The sequence below is a fragment of the Saccopteryx leptura genome, chromosome 6, assembly GCF_036850995.1.
Source record: "Saccopteryx leptura isolate mSacLep1 chromosome 6, mSacLep1_pri_phased_curated, whole genome shotgun sequence".
In the NCBI taxonomy this organism is placed as follows: Eukaryota; Metazoa; Chordata; class Mammalia; order Chiroptera; family Emballonuridae; genus Saccopteryx; species Saccopteryx leptura.
In genome coordinates, this window is record NC_089508.1 from 133,529,281 (window position 1) to 133,548,425 (window position 19,145).

The window sequence follows — 19,145 nt, forward strand, 5'->3', positions numbered from 1 at the left end:
TAAGAAATTAGATTTCATGTTAGGTGTTCCTACCACAATAAAATTAAAAAATTTAAAAATAAGAAAAGGACCCTAGCAGCAATAGAAACACAAAGGGAGGAAAATACTGAAAAAGTTTTCATTGTGACAAGAAAAATATATCTTACATATACAAAATAGAAATAAGGTGCTATAAGAAAAGGGACTATTCAGACAAAAAATTAAATGCAACAGCAGAATAGAAAACTATAGAAGTTTTAGAAATATTAGTAAATAAAGCTGAGGAAATTTTTTGGAAAAAAAAGGAAGAAAAAGGATTGCAATTTGGAGAAGTTAAATTAGAAAAGCAATATGAAATTCAATATCAAATAATAGAAGTTCCAGAAAAAATATAATGAAATAAACAGAAGAAAAATGTCGAAGTAATTCAAGAACATTCTCTAAAGATAAAAAATATGATTTCTGGATTAAGAGGGCCACAGTGTGTCTAACACAACAGATGAAATGCATAGAAATGATAGAACATTATGAAACTTTAGGATACCAGAGAATGGAATAGAGTGGATTTATACAATTTAGTAGAGTTTTGGAATAAATACATGAAAAATACAAAAAAAACTAAACAGAAAAGGCTTTTATTGATCCCAAGAAAAACAAAAGGTGGTCATGGTATACCACAAAGAGTAAATAGCATTTTTATGGCAAGTTACCATCATAATGCCTACATTGAATATTGATATAATTAAATGTGTGATATAATAGTATGAGGACAATGAGAAGGGTGGAAAAGATGAGAACAAATGGATTTTGGGGAAAATAGCCTCATTTTCCATAGTGGGAAGCCAATGGAAAGCTTAAAACTGATAGCAAGTAATAGCAGTATGTTATTTAGTGATGTGATAGTTGATGGAACGTAGGTATAACTTACACATAAAATGTGAGAGGCAGCTTCCATGTATGCTCTTTGTACCTTAGATCAATAATCTTCATGGAGCAAAAGTAAAAGAAAGTGGGTTAGAGCACAGAAGAAGGCCAAAGATTATTTACTATCCTGATGTCATCAAGGCTTGTCTTTTTTTCTCTTTCTCACCCAAAAGGTTAATTATAGTTGGGTATGGGCTGGGGACCTACTTTGAAGGGGGGGGGGGGGAGGTAACCTGTGACTTGGTGCTGTGTTCAAAGTTTTACATCATTTCTCCCTGCTTTCTTAGATTGGGATTGCCCCAAGTTAGAAGAATACATGCAATGCAAGAATTCCACTCTTCTGGATACCAGTAAAGCAGTAGCAATAGAGAAGGCACCAAAGTTTTCAAATCTCTCTTCAATTTTAGGTGAGTTTTCACATTTTTTCTCATATCACAGGAAAAACCCTCCTCATTTGATTAAGGTGGTATCTGTTAGTTTTATCTACTGTAAAGTTATTAGTTTCTCTTTGTAGTTAATAAATACGTAGAAAAAGGATAGTTTGAAATTCTGAAAATCCTCTCTTCAAACTTTTATTCACTGATATCAACAGACATTAGAAAAACCTGACTGTAGCAGTTACTGCTGTGGTGTTCCTCTAATGGTGATTTTGCTACTTTCCCTTCCCTGATTTAGTGCAGTTGTTATTTTAATTGAATTTATAGGGGTGACATTGGGGTTCAAGCTCAGCAAAACACCATCTGCACACCACACTGTGCACACATCACCCAAGCAAAGTCTCTTTCTGTTCTCATGTTCCCCCTTTGCCTACTTCCACCTAGCCCCCACCCCTCTTTTCCTCTGGCTATCACCACACTATTGGCTGTGTTTATGTTTATATATATGTAAGTATATATATAACCATGGTTTGAAGCTTAATCCCTTCACCCTCTTTCACCCAGCCCCCCAACCCCCACCCCTCTGACATCTGTCAGTCTGTTCCATGTGTCCATACCTCTGTTTCCATTTTGTTCCTCCGTTTATTTTGTTCATTAGATTCCACATATAAGTGAGATCATATGGTATTTGTCTTTCTCTGACTGGTTTATTTCACTGAGCATAATAATCTCCAGGTCCATCCATGCTGTCTCAAAAAGTCTCTTATTTTTTTAATGGCTGAGTAGTATTGCATTGTGAAAATGTACCACTGCTTTTTTATCTACCCATCTACTGATGGGCACTTGGGCTGTTTCTCAATTTTGACTATTTTAGATATTGCTGCAAAAGTACAGTTGTTATTCACTTGTAATATAGTTAGATTTATTTGTTACTGTTGGATTCAATTTTTGGTTCCCCTATCCTGTTTTATTTCATTTATTCAGGGAGTGGGGGCTATGTGAAGGTATGTGAATCATTACTATAGTTCTAATAGTCATAGCTATACAAAAAAAATACATATTCTCAGGAACATATTAACTTCCTCCTTCTTTCTATCTGGATGCAATATTTCTAACAGTGTTTAAAGGCCTTGTCTTTTCTGTTATATTTAGTTTGGCAACACCTTTGCTGATATAAAGTACAAAGAAATAGTCTGCCTTTTCAGCAAGTACTTCAGTTAGGTTCTTTGTCCACTGCAAATGACAAAAACAAAACAAAACAAACAAACAAAAACCCTATCTCAAACTATATTAGGTTAAAAAGGGAATGTATTACCTGAAAAATTCCACAATAAATCAGAAACAGATTTGATACAGGGTTTCAAATGATATCCATAGGACCCAATTCCTTTCTATCTTAGCTCAGAATCCATCTGTGTTAGCTATACTCTCATCCAAGTTCCCTTTATAAAGCAACCCTTCTTAGCTCCAGGCTTATATACCTACAGCCTCATATCCAATGAACTAAGTGCTTTTCTTTTCCAACAATTTGATTAGGACACCTGGGCCTTTCACGTTGGCTTAAATTAGTTCAAATGCCTATCCCTGAACAGTCACTTTGGTCAGGGTGATATGCTCTTACCACAGTGAGTCACAGGCCATGTCTTGACTACTAGAAGAAAAAGCAGAAAACTGTTACCAGCAACAGCAGAAAGTAGGTGCTGGACAGTATGTGTCCACTGTCATCCTTTATGTTTTAGGAACCTCCCTTTCAGGGAAATGGCTTGCAATGGTTGGGAAGCACCATTCACTTCATTTTCATTTAACTTGGAATTTTTATATTCTAATTTTATGTAAGCAGAGTTCTGTAGCTGCTGAGGGTTATAAGTCAAATGACTATACCCATGGCTCTTCATATTTTAGTAAAATCCTAGTGTATGTAGGTAGTAAAATATTGATTGATAGGCATTCTTTTGACTAATGAATCTACTAATATGAATATCTAGTTGATACTCGACAAAGAACCACAAGACCTGAGTTTAAGTCCCATGTATACAGATATTATTAGTTTTACTACTTGAACAGTTTTTTTATATGTAAAATGAGAATAGTAAAATAGTATGTTTTTCTCACAGAATTGTAAGAATCAAGTAAGATAATAGATGTAAAGGGACCTATCCAGGCCCTGGCCGGTTGGCTCAGTGGTAGAGCGTCGGCCTGGCATGCGCAAGTCCCGGGTTCGATTCCCGGCCAGGGCACACAGGAGAAACACCCATCTGCTTCTCCACTCCTCCCCCTCTCCTTCCTCTCTGACTCTCTCTTCCCCTCCCGCAGCCAAGGCTCCATTGGAGCAAAGTTGGCCCAGGCGCTGAGGATGGCTCCATGGCCTCTGCCTCAGGCACTAGAGTGGCTCTGGTCACAACAGAGCAATGCCCCGGTTGGGCAGAGCATCGCCTCTTGGTGGGTGTGCCGGGTGGATCCCGGTCGGGCGCATGCGGGAGTCTGTCTGATTGCCTCCTTGTTTCCAGCTTCAGAAAAATACAAAAATAAAAAAGAAAAAAAAAGGGACCTATCTAAAAAATTATAAAGAACTATCTAAAAGAAGGTGATAAATTCCTGAATCTCATAAAGTTTTATAATAACTTTGTTTTATTTTGGTATTTTGAAAATAATTTTAAGTGACAGACATAAAAACAATGTAAAAAAATAAAAATTGAAAAATAAACTGCACTGTCAGCATGTATTTTAGAAGAAATATTTATTTTTACCTAAAGTAATTTTAGCCTCTGGTCTGTGTTTGAATTATATTTCTAATATATTGGCTTTTTTCCCCCCTAGCTTCCTCTTCAGAAGACTGTCAGAAATGCCATAGAAAAATGTAAGAACTGACCTTTTAAAACTTGTGTTTTTCAAAACTTTGTGTTCTAATAGTTGTGTAGACAGTATGTTTGTTAGCCCCAAATTTAGGTATTCATACATTTAGTAAATTTATACTGTGCTATATAGTAATGAATTCCATACAAAAAATAAAGCAAGATAGTGGGCTAAGGAGACTTGGGATGGAGATTTGCTGTTTTAAGTAATATAGTCAGAGAAGTCATCATTGAAAAGGTAGCATTTGAATGCCCTGTTCAATTGGCTCAGTAGTAGATAGAGCATCAGCCCAGAGTGCAGACATCCCAGATTCAATTCCCAATTAGGGCATACATGAGAAGTGACCATCTGCTTCTCTTCCCCCACCCTCCTCATTCTATCTCTCTTCCCCTCTCACAGCCAGTGGCTGGGTTGGTCCAAGCATCCGCCCCAGATCGGGTTGCCAGGTGGATCCCTGTTAGGGCACATGTGGGAGTCTGTCTCTCTATCTCTCCTCCTCTCACTTAAAAAAGAAAAAGAAAGAAAAGAAAAGGTAGCATTTGAGCAGAGGCCTAAAGAAGGAGACAGACTCTGTGAATCTCTGAAGAAAAGAGCAATCTGGGCAGAGAAAATATTTGTAGCAAGGCCCTGAAGCAAGAAGGCCTAGGCTCCTAGAGTGGAGTGAAGGAGGAGAGAAATAGTAGGTGAACAGAGAAAAGAAGCAGGAGGCCAGGTAACATAAGACACTGTAAGTGAATATAAATGAATTGGAAAGCCTTTGAATGATTTAAAAGGATTACATGATATGACTTATGTTTTAAAAAATCAGTCCTGGCTGGATGGCTTGGTTGGTTAGAACATTGTCTTGATATGCAAAGGTTGCCACTTCGATCCCTGGTCAGGGCACATACAGGAACAGATTGATGTTCTTGTCTCTCTCCTCCCACCCTTCCTCTCTCTCTAAAATCAATAAATATATTAAAGAAAAAAATTTTAAATCACTGTGGCTACTGTGTTTAGACTAGACTAGACTAGGCATTAGGGAATTATACTTAGGAGAATTTTGTCTTAATCTATACAAGAAATATTGGAAAATGAATCAGAGTGGTAAAAGGAGAGGTAGTGAGAAGTCAGATTTTTTTTTTTTTTTTTTTTTTTTTTTTTTTTTTTTTTTGTATTTTTCTGAAGCTGGAAATGGGGAGAGACAGTCAGACAGACTCCCGCATGCGCCTGACCGGGATCCACCCGGCACACCCACCAGGGGCGACGCTCTGCCCACCAGGGGGCGATGCTCTGCCCCTCCGGGGGGGGGCGGGGGTCGCTCTGCCGAGACCAGAGCCACTCTAGCGCCTGGGGCAGAGGCCAAGGAGCCATCCCCAGCACCCGGGCCATCTTTGCTCCAATGGAGCCTTGGCTGCGGGAGGGGAAGAGAGAGACAGAGAGGAAGGAGGGGGGGGGTGGAGAAGCAAATGGGCGCTTCTCCTATGTGCCCTGGCCGGGAATTGAACCCGGGTCCCCCGCACGCCAGGCTGACGCTCTACCGGAGAAGTCAGATTTTGAATGTAATTTGAAAGTAGAATCATCCAGGTGGAACACTGATGGGCAAGTGGTAGAGTATGAAAGTAGTCAAGGCTGACTCCACAGATTTGTCTTGAACAACTAGAAGGATGGTGTTGCCATTTGTTAAGATGAGGAAGACTGAGGAGAAACATATTATTGGGGAAAGATCTAAAGTTTGGTTTGGGGCATGAAAGGTAAAGTATATGTGAGAGACATTTCAAGGTGACCACAGTCTGGATCATGAAAGGCCTTAAGGGCTAGGATTTTTATTTTATTTTGAATGTAATAGGAAACTATGAAATGTTTTTAGTAGTTCTATAAAATATAATGAAAAAAAAATTTTTTTTTTTTTTGGTATTTTTCTAAAGCTGGAAACGGGGAGAGACAGTCAGACAGACTCCCGCATGCGCCCGACCGGGATCCACCCGGCACGACCACCAGGGGCGACGCTCTGCCCACCAGGGGGCGATGCTTTGCCCCTCTGGAGCGTCACTCTGTTGCGATCAGAGCCACTCTAGCGCCTGGGGCAGAGGCCAAGTAGTCATCCCTAGCGCCCGGGCCATCTTTGCTCCAATGGAGCCTCGGCTGCAGGAGGGGAAGAGAGAGTCAGAGAGGAAGGAGAGGGGGAGGGGTGGAGAAGCAGATGGGCACTTCTCCTGTGTGCCCTGGCCGGGAATCGAACCTGGGACTTCTGCACGCCAGGCCGACGCTGTACCACTGAGCCAACTGGCCAGGGCCTATAATGAAATTTTTTAATACCTTAATCTTAAAAGGTTGAAGAAACTTAGAAAAAAATTATATAATTTTAAAAACTAAGTCAGTAGATGCTATATAGAAAGTGAAAAGACAATCCAAAGAATGGAAGAAAATATTTGCAAATCATATATCTGATAAGGGATTTGTATTCAGAATATATAATAACTCTTACAATTCAGCAATATAAGAAAAAATAACCCAATTTAAAAATAGGCAAAGGATCTGAGTAAACATTTCTTTATAAGAGATAAACAACTGGACAATAAGCACATGAAAAGATGTTCATTATCTTGATCCATTAGGGAAATGAACAACTTTTATGATTTGCCACCTCATACCTACTAGGATGGCTATAACCAAAAAGATAATAACAAATTTGTCTTGGATGTGAAGAAGTTGAGATCTTCATACATGTTGGTGGGAATTTGAAATGTTACAGATATTATTGTTTGGAAGGGGAATCCCCCTCCATAAGGACCTTAGGTATGGCACTATCTGGGGTCACTTCCCTTCTTGGTCTTTTGGCACTGGGACTAGCTTCAGAGTCAATAGACCCATATTGCACAAGAAAGCTGTCCAGAGAGGTCTGTTTCTGCTGCCTCTTTAAGATTTGCCTAAAATGGGGCAAAACATTATCATTAAACAAGTTGCAGGCACAACCTGCAACAACTTTGGGTGATTTTTCTCCACAAACTCCTGTACCTTACTCCACATGGAGAAGATGTCCTTAATCTCTGAAGAAGGCACATTCTCCCCTCCTCCTCATCTGAAGCAAGTTCTTCATCTGCCATCTGTTGCACTTCTAGGTGAAAGTCTTGCATCTCTTCAGTGGTGAGTTCTTCACTGTGGTCATCCACCAACTCTTCCACATCCTCACCACTCACCTCCAAACCCAGAGACTTCCCCAAATCAACAGTGGACTGCACCAGATGTGTAGGGTCATCAGGGGAAGGCTCAAACCCTTCAAAATCTCTCTCATGCACACATTCTGGCCATAATTTCTTCCAGGCAGAGTTCATTGTCCTGGATGTCACTTCCTGCCAAGTCTTATCTGTGAGGCTGATGCAATTGAAAATGTTGAAATGTTTTTTCCAGAACTCTCTTAAGGACAATTCTGTATCTGATGTCGCCTCAAAGCACCTTTGAAACATTGCTTTTGTGTACAGTTTCTTGAAATTTGAAATGACATTCTGGTCCATGGGCTGGATGAGTGGTGTGGTATTAGGGGGCAAGAACTTCACTGTGATAAAACTGAACACCTCCAACAATGTGTCCTCTAAACCTGGAGGATGTGCAGGAGCATTGTCCATTTCCAGGAGGCACTTAAGGGGCAACTGATTATCCTGGAGGTACTTTTTCACACTCGGGCCAAACACTTAATTCATCCACTCAATGAAAATTGGCCTCATGACCCATGCTTTCTTGTTTGCCCTCCACATCACACACAGTTTACTTTTAATCACGTTGTTTCTGCTAACCACTCTAGGAATTTCTGAATGGTCCACCAGTAAGGGCTTTACAGTCACCACTAGCATTGCCACACAACAAAAGAGTTAGCCTATCTTTCATAGGCTTATGTCCTGGCAGTGCCTTTTCCTCCTGTGTAATGAACATCCTCTTTGGCATTTTCTTCCAAAAGAGGCCAGTTTCATCACAGTTGAAGACTTGTTGGGAAATGAATCCTTCAGCCTCTATGTCATCTTTGAATTCAGACAGAAAATTTTCAGCCCCAGTCTTGTCCGAACTTGCACCTTCGCTGTGCCTAGTAACACTGTGTATGCCAGTGCACCTCTTCAGTTTTTTGAACCAGCCTCTGCTGGCCTTAAAATCATTAAGTACACTAGCACTCGTCCCAGGCATTTTCTTAATCAGATCTACATACAATAGCCTGGACTTTCCACATATGATGGCCTCCAAAACAGAATCACCATCTAACTGTTTTTGATTGATCCAAATTAATAATAACTGTTCGACATCTTCAATTGTTTGCATTCTCTGTTTTGTTAGTACATTCATGCCTTTCACTACATTAGCCTCTTTTATTGCTTCCTTTTTCGCCACAATGGAACTTATCATGGATGGCTACTTCCCATACATATGGCCGATTTCAGCAATCTTGAAGCCGCTCTCGTATTTTTTTTTTTTTTTTTTTTTGCATTTTTCTGAAGCTGGAAACAGGGAGAGACAGTCAGACAGACTCCCGCATGCGCCCGACCGGGATCCACCCGGCACGCCCACCATGGGGGGGCGCTCTGCCCACCAGGGGGCAATGCTCTGCCCATCCTGGGCGTCGCCATGTTGCGACCAGAGCCACTCTAGCGCCTGGGGCAGAGGCCAAGGAGCCATCCCCAGCGCCCGGGCTATCTTTGCTCCAGTGGAGCCTTGGCTGCAGGAGGGGAAGAGAGAGACAGAGAGGAAGGCGCAGCGGAGGGGTGGAGAAGCAAATGGGCGCTTCTCCTGTGTGCCCTGGCCGCGAATTGAACCCGGGTCCTCCGCACGCTAGGCTGACGCTCTACCGCTGAGCCAACCGGCCAGGGCCGCTCTCATATTTTTTTAATGATTTCCTTCCTCAACTCGGATCGTGTTCCTAGCCTTTTTCTTCGAAGGGCTGCTGGCTCTGGAAACTTTCTTTGGTCCCATGATGGAGCTAAAAGGAAAGGGTTAACTTATTAGCAAGGGAAACACTTAACAGGGACAATGAGATTTGAGCACATGTGATTTTATCTTACGTGCATTACATACATTTTGAAACTGAAAAATGCAAAATAAACACTTTACACTGAATACTGTATACACAGTAATCACTTACATGTAGTTGTAGTATTAGTACTCACAATCAATAAAAAAAAGCACTAAAACACTGGAAAGCAATGGAATTTTTTGGCTAGATGCACGGGGTGATGCTCACACAATGAGAAACAATGCCACACTTGAGCAGGAGAACATGTGGATCGCCCTTTGTTTTTGCAAAATTAGCAGCAAGGTCACATGGGTATGCCAAGGAAATTCGAGGCAACTGATGAAAATTGAGACAAATTTTTCACGGAAAAAAATCAACCAAAATCAAAACCGACGATAACCTGATGTCAGTGCAAATAAGGCATTGCAGTACTGAAATACCTACAGTATTTTGAATTGAATAGATCCAGCAAGCAGTTGGATATCCCAGCTTGGAGAGCAAGGGACAAGTTCTGGGCTGAAGGCATAGTTGTCCTTTTGGGAAAGGGTGCATAGTGAGAAAAAAGTAGAATTAGCATGCTAGCCTCCTTATGAATATGCTTGTATCAAAATGGTTAGAAATTTCTGAAAATATCTATTACTGTTATTCCTAGGTGAATTATTCTTTTTTTGGTAAACCTCAGTGAAAAAAATCTTAAGATAAATGATTAAAGTCATGAGAAAGGAATGATGATGGACTTCAGAATTTACAACACAATATTTTCTTAAAAGGGAAGGAGTGATGTTTGTATAATAATGATGCCAGATTTGAGCACCTATTATCTACTAGATTTTTTGTCATTCTCTTTAATTAAGTAGCACATTCACAAAATTAAAATCCTGCAACTTTGATGTGTAGGACCTAATGGAGAAAAGGAGTTTTGGTTATATTGCTATAAAATCTGTACAGACTCATTTCAGTGACTGTTGCCTGTGTATTGAAATGGAGCAAATGTAGTTGGTTGGTTATATGTATCTCTAAACCTATTTCCTGTATTTCTTAAATGCTGACCTATCTTTAAAAATAAAATCATGTAGATGTGCAAAGAGAATATATCTTTATCTTTAAATAACTAAACTTTCATCATCCTTCTTCTTTATTTAGCTGGGAAATTATAAGTTAAAGTTAGTGATTAATGCCATTCAGTTACTTCCATTTAGAAGTGGCTTTTGCGGTGATGTAAAGTACAGCATGGGAAATATAGTAAAGAATATTCCAATAACTATATATGGTGCCAGTTTGGTACTGAAAACAGCAGTAGGAACACTTTACAAAATATTTTATATATGATTGTCGAACCACTATGCTGTACATCTGAAACTAATACAAAATAATATTGAATGTAAATTGTAATCGAAATATAAACTTATTGTTTAAAGTCCCTTTTGTGTGAATGCTGAAACTTCTTTTTATTATTGATTGATTTTAGAGAGACAGAGAAAGGAAGGGGGAAAGAGAGAGAAGAGCATTTGTTTGTTGTTCCACTTAGTTGTGCATTAATTGCCACCTCCCTATATGTGCTCTGACTGGGGATTGAATCTGAAACCTTGGAGTTTTGGGACAACACTGTAACCAACTGAGCAACCAGGCAGGGTCTGAATGCTGAGATTTTAGATTTTCTCCCCATTCCATATTCCTGAAGATGGCATATAGGTAGGTGATCATATCTATTGATTTGCCTGAAACAGCCCCAGTATGTCCTTTTATTCTGACATAATTTTTATTTTTTTTGAATTTTTTTTATTTAATTGATTGTGTTTACATAGATTCTAGGGTCACCCCGAATGCATCTCCCCTCCCCCTATTCCCCTCAACATCGCCCTTGCCCCCCTCCCCACAGCATCCTCCCCCCTTCCCTTCAGGTTTATCCCATCCTCTCATCCCCTTTCCCTCTGTCCTCTTTTCCTCTGGTCCCTTTAATCCTTCCTCTGTCTCAATTCCATTCTTCAGTTCTCACTGTTCCTTGGATTCCTCAAATGAGTGAGGTCGTATGCCATTTTTCTTTCTCTGCCTGGCTTCACTCAACATAATAGTTTCCAGTTCCATCCATGTTGTCGCAAAAGGTAATATTTCCTTCTTTTTTGTGGCCCCATAGTATTCCATTGTATATATGTACCACAGCTTTTTAATCCACTTGTCCACTGACGGACACTTGGGTTGTTTCCAGATCTTCGCTATTGTGAAAAAATGCTGCCATAAACATGGGGGTGCATTTTTTTTCAGTCAGTGACATGGTGTTCTTGGGATATATTCCTAAAAGTGGGATGGCTGGGTCAAAAGGTAGATCCATTTTTAATTTTTTGAGGAATCTCCATACTGTTTTCCACAGTGGCTGCACAAGTCTGCATTCACACCAGCAGTGCAGGAGGGTTCCCTTTTCTCCACATCATCGCCAGCACTTATTCTGTGTTGTTTTGTTGATGAGCGCCATTCTGACTGGTGTGAGGTGGTATCTCACTGTGCTTTTTCACCACTCTTATTCAACATAGTACTGGAAGTCTACAGCAATCAGACAAGAAGAAGAAATAAAAGGCATCCAAATTGGAAAAGAAGAAGTAAAACTATCATTATTTGCAGATGATATGATACTGTATATAGAAAACCCTAAAGTCTCAGTCATAAAACTACTCGACCTGATAAATGAATTCAGTAAAGTGGCAGGGTATAAAATTAATACACAGAAATCAGAGGCATTTTTATACACCAACAATGAACTGTCAGAAAGAGAAATTAAGGAAACAATCCCCTTCACTATTGCAAAAAAATAAATAAATAAAGGACCTAGGAGTAAACATAACCAAGGAGGTTAAAGACTTGTACTCAGAAAATTATAAAACATTAATAAAAGAAATCAAGGAAGATACAAACAAGTGGAAGCATATACCGTGTTTGTGGTTAGGAAGAATAAACATCATTAAGATGTCTATATTACCCAAAGCAATTTATAAATTTAATGCAATACCAATTAAAATACCAATGACGTACTTCAAAGATATAGAACACATATTCCAAAAATTTATATGGAACCAAAAAAGAACACAAATTGCATCAGCAATCTTGAAAAGGAAGAATAAAGTGGGAGGTATAACACTTCCTGATATCAAGGTATACTACAAGGCCATTGTACTCAAAACAGCTTGGTACTGGCATAAGAACAGGCATATAGATCAATGGAACAGAACAGAGAGCCCAGAAATAAAACCACACCTTTATGGACAATTGATATTTGACAAAGGAGGTAAGAGCATACAATGGAGTAAAGACAGTCTCTTTAACAAATGGTGTTGGGAAAATTGGACAGCTACCTGCAAAAAAATAAAACTAGACCACCAACTTACACCATTCAAAAAAATAAACTCAAAATGGATAAAAGACTTAAGTGTAAGCCGTGAAACCATAAGCATCTTAGAAGAAAACATAGGCAGTAAGCTCACCGACATCTCTCACAGCAATATATTTGCTGATTTATTTCCACGGGGAAGTGAAATAAAAGACAGGATAAACAAATGGGACCATATTAAACTAAAAAGCTTTTGTACAGCTAAAGACAATACTGAACAGAATAAAAAGACAAATCACACAATGGGAGAACGTATTCAACAATACATCTGATAAGGGGTTAATAACCAAAATTTATAAAGAACTTGTAAAACTTAACACCAGGAAGACAAACAATCCAATCAAAAAATGGGCAAAAGAAATGAATAGACACTTCTCCAAAGAGGACATACAGATGGCCAATAGACAGATGAAAAATGTTCAACATCACTGACATAATTTTTAATAGAGCTTCCTTTTATTCTCAGAAAGGTCCCAGTTTGGACAAATAGTCACCCTAAGTAGGCATAGGGGCAGGATATATCAATAGATGACAGAGAAGTGAAGTTGGGGTTTGAAGTATCTTATATCCACAAGTTGTCTCTGAATTTTTACTAATTTGTGCTGCAGGTTTCAAGTCTTTTACTATACCGGGGCTAGACTCCAACAATAAAGTCATTGGTGAACTTATGACCTTATTTAGGGCCTGAGATATTCCATTTCTAATTTTTTTTCCTTCATCTTTGCTTTTCTTGCTACCCTAGACTCCCTGAGTCTCATTGAAGTCCTCTATTAGACTTTGATCTGGTTGCCTTTCTGTAACCTTTTCAGTAGAGTCACCTCAACATAACAACTCTATTCTAGGTGTTTGGGTTCTAAATTTGAACACCTCTACATTGCCCTTAGTGCGTGGAACCTAACAGAAGCTCCCTCTCTGCCTGAATATCACAACCTCTTATTTTTATGTTGAGTTTACAACCTGTATGGATGTTTATTCCTCAAGTTTGGCACATTCCTTCTCTACTTTTAGCTTTTTCTTTACCTTTTATAATGTTATCTTCCTACCTATTCCCACTCACCTCCAGATTTTGGGCTTGAGGGAGAAAAATCAGTTCCCATTGCCTAATTGCTTGTTTCCTAAGCTTCTGTCCTCTTTCTCTTTCCAGTAATCCTTTAGGCTGGAAGGCATGGAGGGGAAAGCTATCTTTGGTCACATTCTGAGTTCTTTCTATATTGTATGGCTAATAGTAAAACTCTGTGGCTTTGTCCACTGATCCTTAATCTACATGTAATAATAGGAAATTGAAGAATGTAGCAGGATGTTATATGTGGCTTTCATGTAGTCTTAGAGTTTGGGCAGTGACCTCAATAGATGACAACAAAATTAAAATGATGACATCTCCCATCCCCTGTTCTGTGTAGAACCATCGTTGCAGAATTTATAAAAGGTGAGGTCAAAGCCCAATTTCCTGGCATTAGCCTGTTACAAATCCCCAAGCTATTTAAGAAAAGGTTAAGAATGCACTGAAAAGATGAAATGACCAAGAATGTTTGTTTCTTTAATAAGAGTTATTGGTGTCATATGCAAGGAGAGGTGGAGACTTCTCCCTCACCTCAACACAAGAGAAAACTCCAAGAGAACCATTTGCAAAGTTTGACATGTGTCCTCTGAAATTTGGTTTCAGACTCGTCTAAAGGCAAGATGGTCTGCTTAGATGCTTTATAATGGCAGAATAAAGAGGAAACTAGTTATACTTTCAGATTTTAACTCAACGAAGATTTGTGCACAATGCACAGAAAGGAGCCAGTTATGGATCATTTTGAAAGGGATCATGCCCAGCATGACTTCTGCAAAATGAAAAGTAGACTGAATTGAAAGGAGCTTGGAGTTCTATCATCAAATGGAAAATCTAAGAAGATCATAAATAGCAGCAAGTGAGAGAGTGCGAGGAATAGAAGAATCATATCACTGCACCCTTCAAAATATTTCATGCCTGAAAGAGTCAGAATTTGGCATATTATAATAGCATCAGTCAAAATCAAGAAAGACCTTTCCGTCTCTTTCTACAACTTCTTCCTACTCCAGTGACAAAGGACCTTAAAGAGTAGTTACCAAATGGGAGAGGAAAAAAGAAGAAATAGAGAAAAAAACCCCACCATGGTTGCTTTTCTCATTGCAGGTTATGAGTCTAAATTAGGTATAAGTTGGGAAAGGGAAGAAATTTAAAATCAATGGTAAGAGTTTAATGTGATATTATGCTGGGCTTTTTATTACATAAAACACATTTATTGCGAGAGAATGCCACAAAAGCAATGGAATACACCTGAAATTTAACTCAAGGGTAACAAAGTACTATTTTGACAGGATGAATTTCAAGAGGAAATATGAAAGAGATAATTGTTTTATTTAAATTAAAAATTTTTATTGAATTTTTATGGTGGTATTGAAAAATTGTGTTTTGATTAAAGAGTTCAACTCTTCAATAAACATTTAAAAGAAATTTAGAAAAATACCTTTTTACATTTGGTTTTCAACTCTATGGTTTTGCTAGGGACTCAGAAGTTCCAATCTGGTAGTCAGATGTTGAGCTTTGATCCTGTTGTAATAGCTAATCCTCTCCTACACATTTGGATAGAATTGAAAGCAGTCTCATTTGTGAAAGTGTAGAAGAGAAAAAGGTATTAATTTTTTTAAAGTATGTCTCATGTTACTTGAGATCCTTACCAGCATAACAATCCTGGGAAACAATATTGCTGTTCCTTTTGCATAAATGAGGTAACCAAGATTCAAGACACATTAAGTAACTTTCCCAAGGCCATTCAAGTGTGAATAGCAGAACGGGGCTTTATACCCAGGTCTGCCTGATTCCAAACACTATGTCTTGTCCTCTGCAAATACTGTATCACACTGACACATGCATAAATATACTGCCTAACATTAAATGATTTGTTCATACAGATATAGTAACATTTTTTAACCCATTGTACTCTTTCTACAGGCTAAATGATTGCATATAAATGTCATTTTATGTATTATTTGAGGATTCTCAAAAGTTACTGAAAGATTAAGAGATTACCATTAATTTGTTTTTATTGTAGAGTGATGACATTAGCAGACGAAAATATTTCTCCAAAAAAAAAGAATACTTCAAATTCTGAGTCAGGTAATACGTAGTAAAACTAATTTTCATAATTCTGTATTTTGTTATTTTTATCACAAAGCAGTATATATGAAGAAAATTGGTAGCCCAGGACACTGAGTGCTTTTCAGCTTGGTTGTATCTAAAAAATGTAGATAGATGAGTTATAAAGGAAGTTTTAACTATCAACATAGCACTCATAATTAATTCATTAATAATCCTTTATGATTATGCACTGTTTTAGGCATTGCTGTGTATGCCAGTGAGGAGTGATATATACTCCCTACCCTCATAAGTTTCAGTCATAGGAGAGGAAGATGATCAGTAAAGAGATATATTGGAGTTATGTTTGATGCTTGAAAAATAAAAGGATTGACAAAGCGCCTTGAATTATAGGCACTCTATTATTTTATAATAGAATAAACTTAGCAAGACATTTACAATTTTTTAACCTCTTTGCTGTAGCTCATATTTCTTTCTTTGTTTCCTACAATAAGTTTTATAGCATCTATTTGGGGATAAACTTAAGGAATTGCTGTTTTGCTCCTAATGGGCTTATATGAACTTAAAAAAAGTTTTTTTGCACAATTTATCTCTAAGAAGTTGTCTTACTGTGCTTTTACTAAATGCCAAGTATTATGGTAGGAACTATGGGTATAAAAATGATTAAGATAGTTTTTTTCTAAGGAAATAATCTAGCAATAAAAACTAAACTTGTAAAATCACACTTCCTTAGAAGGAGTAGCAACTACTACTCTGGAGGGTGAGCATTAGGAAGATTTGTTTTACGGACCAAAGAGTAAGGGAATTTGTGAATAGGAAAGAGAGGTAATAATGAAAGGAAAAGCTGTAAGGGTACCAAAATCATGATTTTACCTAGGTCTTGCTCAATAAGTAATTGTGCTTTGGCTGTGGTAACTATTATTTATAAAGCCTGGTAATGTGGCAAAATAGTAACTCTGGAATTATGTATGCTCTGTATTCTTACTTTATGTGGTTGATTGAATTAAAATTCAAAATTAAATAAGTCACATCTTGCTCTAGAGATATTTTTTATACATTTCTTAATTCAGAAAATTCATCACTTTTCCAATTCTGTGTCAAGATCTTTACTAAGTGTTAGAAAATTAAGAAATGCCTCTATTCCTGTCCTCAAGGAGCCAATAGTCTTAATAATAATGACAAATAAATAAACAAGTAATTACTTCTCAGGCAACTTTTACTCAGTCTCTTTTGCAGTATTATCTACTGCTATTAGTCATCAAATGTGGAAGTTCTTCAAGGCTAGTTCTCAAATTTTAATCTTTATTTAGTCTGCTCTCTGATAAAAAGCTTCCAAATTTCTCTCAAGGGCTGCCAGTTTTAGCAAATAGAGATAAAGAATGTCCAGTTAAATTTGAATTTGGATAAGCAGCAAATAATTTTAATATAATTACATCATAGATATTACACGTTTGTTCTACTGCATGGGAAATACTTCTACTAAAAAATTATTCATTGATAATCTGAATTTAAAGTGGGCATTCTGCATTTTACCTAGCAGCCCATTTGCTTCCACCATGAAGCTGTAATGTGTAAGCAATACAGGGATCATAAAAACCAGGATTTTGCATGCAATGTTAAGGAGTTTGAGTTTTAACTTGAGAACCATGGAAAGCCTTTGGAAAGTTTTAAGCAAATGTAGTTAGATTTTTAATTTAGGTATATAATGTGAACAGGACTGATAGGGTGAATGGAAAAGCTATTGAAATAACCTAAAGGAAAATCTTTTGGTGCCTTCTCTCAAGGTACTAGTGTTAAGAATAAAGAAAAGCCAAATTTGCAATAGTAAGTACATATAATGGTAATATTGATACATAGCAGACACTCAATAAATGCTTGTTACTTCGAACTGAATTTGGAGAGTGAGGAAAAGGGAGAAGTCAAGATTGAAGAAGAGCTATAAAAGACGCCAGAAGGGGAAGATGTTCATGCCTATTATACTGAGGTCCAACAGGAAATGTTTCTGCTCATATTGGTGGGAACTGAAACTAGATTGTATGGGTTTAGAGTAAAGAGTTGGAAAGGAAGTTATATTAGTATATGTGGACAGCTCTTTAAAGAAACCTGTTAATGAATAAGAGGAGAGAAGGGATGTAGCAGGAAGGTGTGGTGGGACAGATAATATTTTTGGTAAGATGAAAGAGACCTGAGTATGTTTTAAATGCTGATAGAAAAGTTGCAGTAGAAAGAGAGAGCCTGAAAATACAAGAGAATGGAAATCGAAGGATAATTAATGAAAATTTTTAATCATATACACTTTCTCTACTAATTGAAGTGTAAATCTTTTACAAAGAGCATTTACTCCTATGAAACCAGGAGATCTTGAGATTAGATATTTTAAAGACTATTTTATCCTATTTGTCAGCTTATTCAATACAATAATAATAATAAACATTCAATTGTTTCTTCTAAAGCTATTACGCCCTGGCCGGTTGGCTCAGCGGTAGAGCGTCGGCCTGGCGTGCAGGGGACCCGGGTTCGATTCCCGGCCAGGGCACATAGGAGAAGCGCCCATTTGCTTCTCCACCCCCCCCCTCCTTCCTCTCTGTCTCTCTCTTCCCCTCCCGCAGCCAAGGCTCCATTGGAGCAAAAAGATGGCCTGGGCGCTGAGGATGGCTCCTTGGCCTCTGCCCCAGGCGCTAGAGTGGCTCTGGTCACGGCAGAGCAACGCCCCGGAGGGGCACAGCATCGCCCCTGGTGGGCGTGCCGGGTGGATCCCGGTCGGGCGCTTGCGGGAGTCTGTCTGACTGTCTCTCCCCGTTTCCAGCTTCAGAAAAAAAATAAATAAATAAAAATAAAGGTATTAAAAAGACATAGTTATTAAATTAGGTGTTTTTTTCAAATTTGAGTTTTCTGTACTTATAGGTAATGAGAAGTTAAGTAATTAAAATACTAAAGTTTGTTTTTATTTATAGATAACACAGATTGTGAGGTACTTGCTGAGAAAACTTACCCTTTAACCCCTGAAGAAACAAAGAAAAAAGCAAGTATTAAACCAAAATAACTACATGAATTGTAAATTTCATTAATATAGGATATACTTTTTAACCAACATTTTTATAGAAATTATTTTTCAGTGATTTAAGTCAATAATTTAAATATATTTGGAGTTTAGCAATTTTATTACATTATTGTTACATGAGTGTAATAATTCTCTTCCATTAAACTTATATATATATGTGTATATATAAGTTTAATGGAAAAGAATTAAAATTAATAATTTTTCTAACTTCATTTTGGATAATTGGATGTCTGTTAATCATTAAGGCCAAAATAGACATTTACTGTGTAGCCAGAGTGGCATTTTATGCTGAGAATAAATGTGAAATGTTAGCCTGGAATCTAGAGGTCTTTGGACTTTATGTAGCAGGAGCTACTATCTAGGTAGCTACTTGATGCTAAGCATTATTCTAAGCACTTGTCATTAATTATACATATCTTTCTTTATGGCATTCCTATCAGGTAAGGTTTTTTTGTTGTTGTTTTGTTTTACTTTTT

At 37.9% G+C, this 19,145-nt stretch overlaps 1 protein-coding gene across 1 annotated transcript in view; it reads left to right on the top strand.

Moving 5' to 3' along the window:
* Positions 1-19,145, top strand: part of MEIKIN (meiotic kinetochore factor) — a 134,549-nt gene that overhangs the window by 33,625 nt on the left and 81,779 nt on the right. The window contains exons 6-9 of the mRNA XM_066341743.1: positions 1,191-1,310; positions 4,098-4,137; positions 15,565-15,629; positions 18,563-18,630. Of these exons, the coding sequence (XP_066197840.1) occupies positions 1,191-1,310; positions 4,098-4,137; positions 15,565-15,629; positions 18,563-18,630 (293 nt within the window). The remainder of the gene's footprint in view (positions 1-1,190; positions 1,311-4,097; positions 4,138-15,564; positions 15,630-18,562; positions 18,631-19,145) is intronic.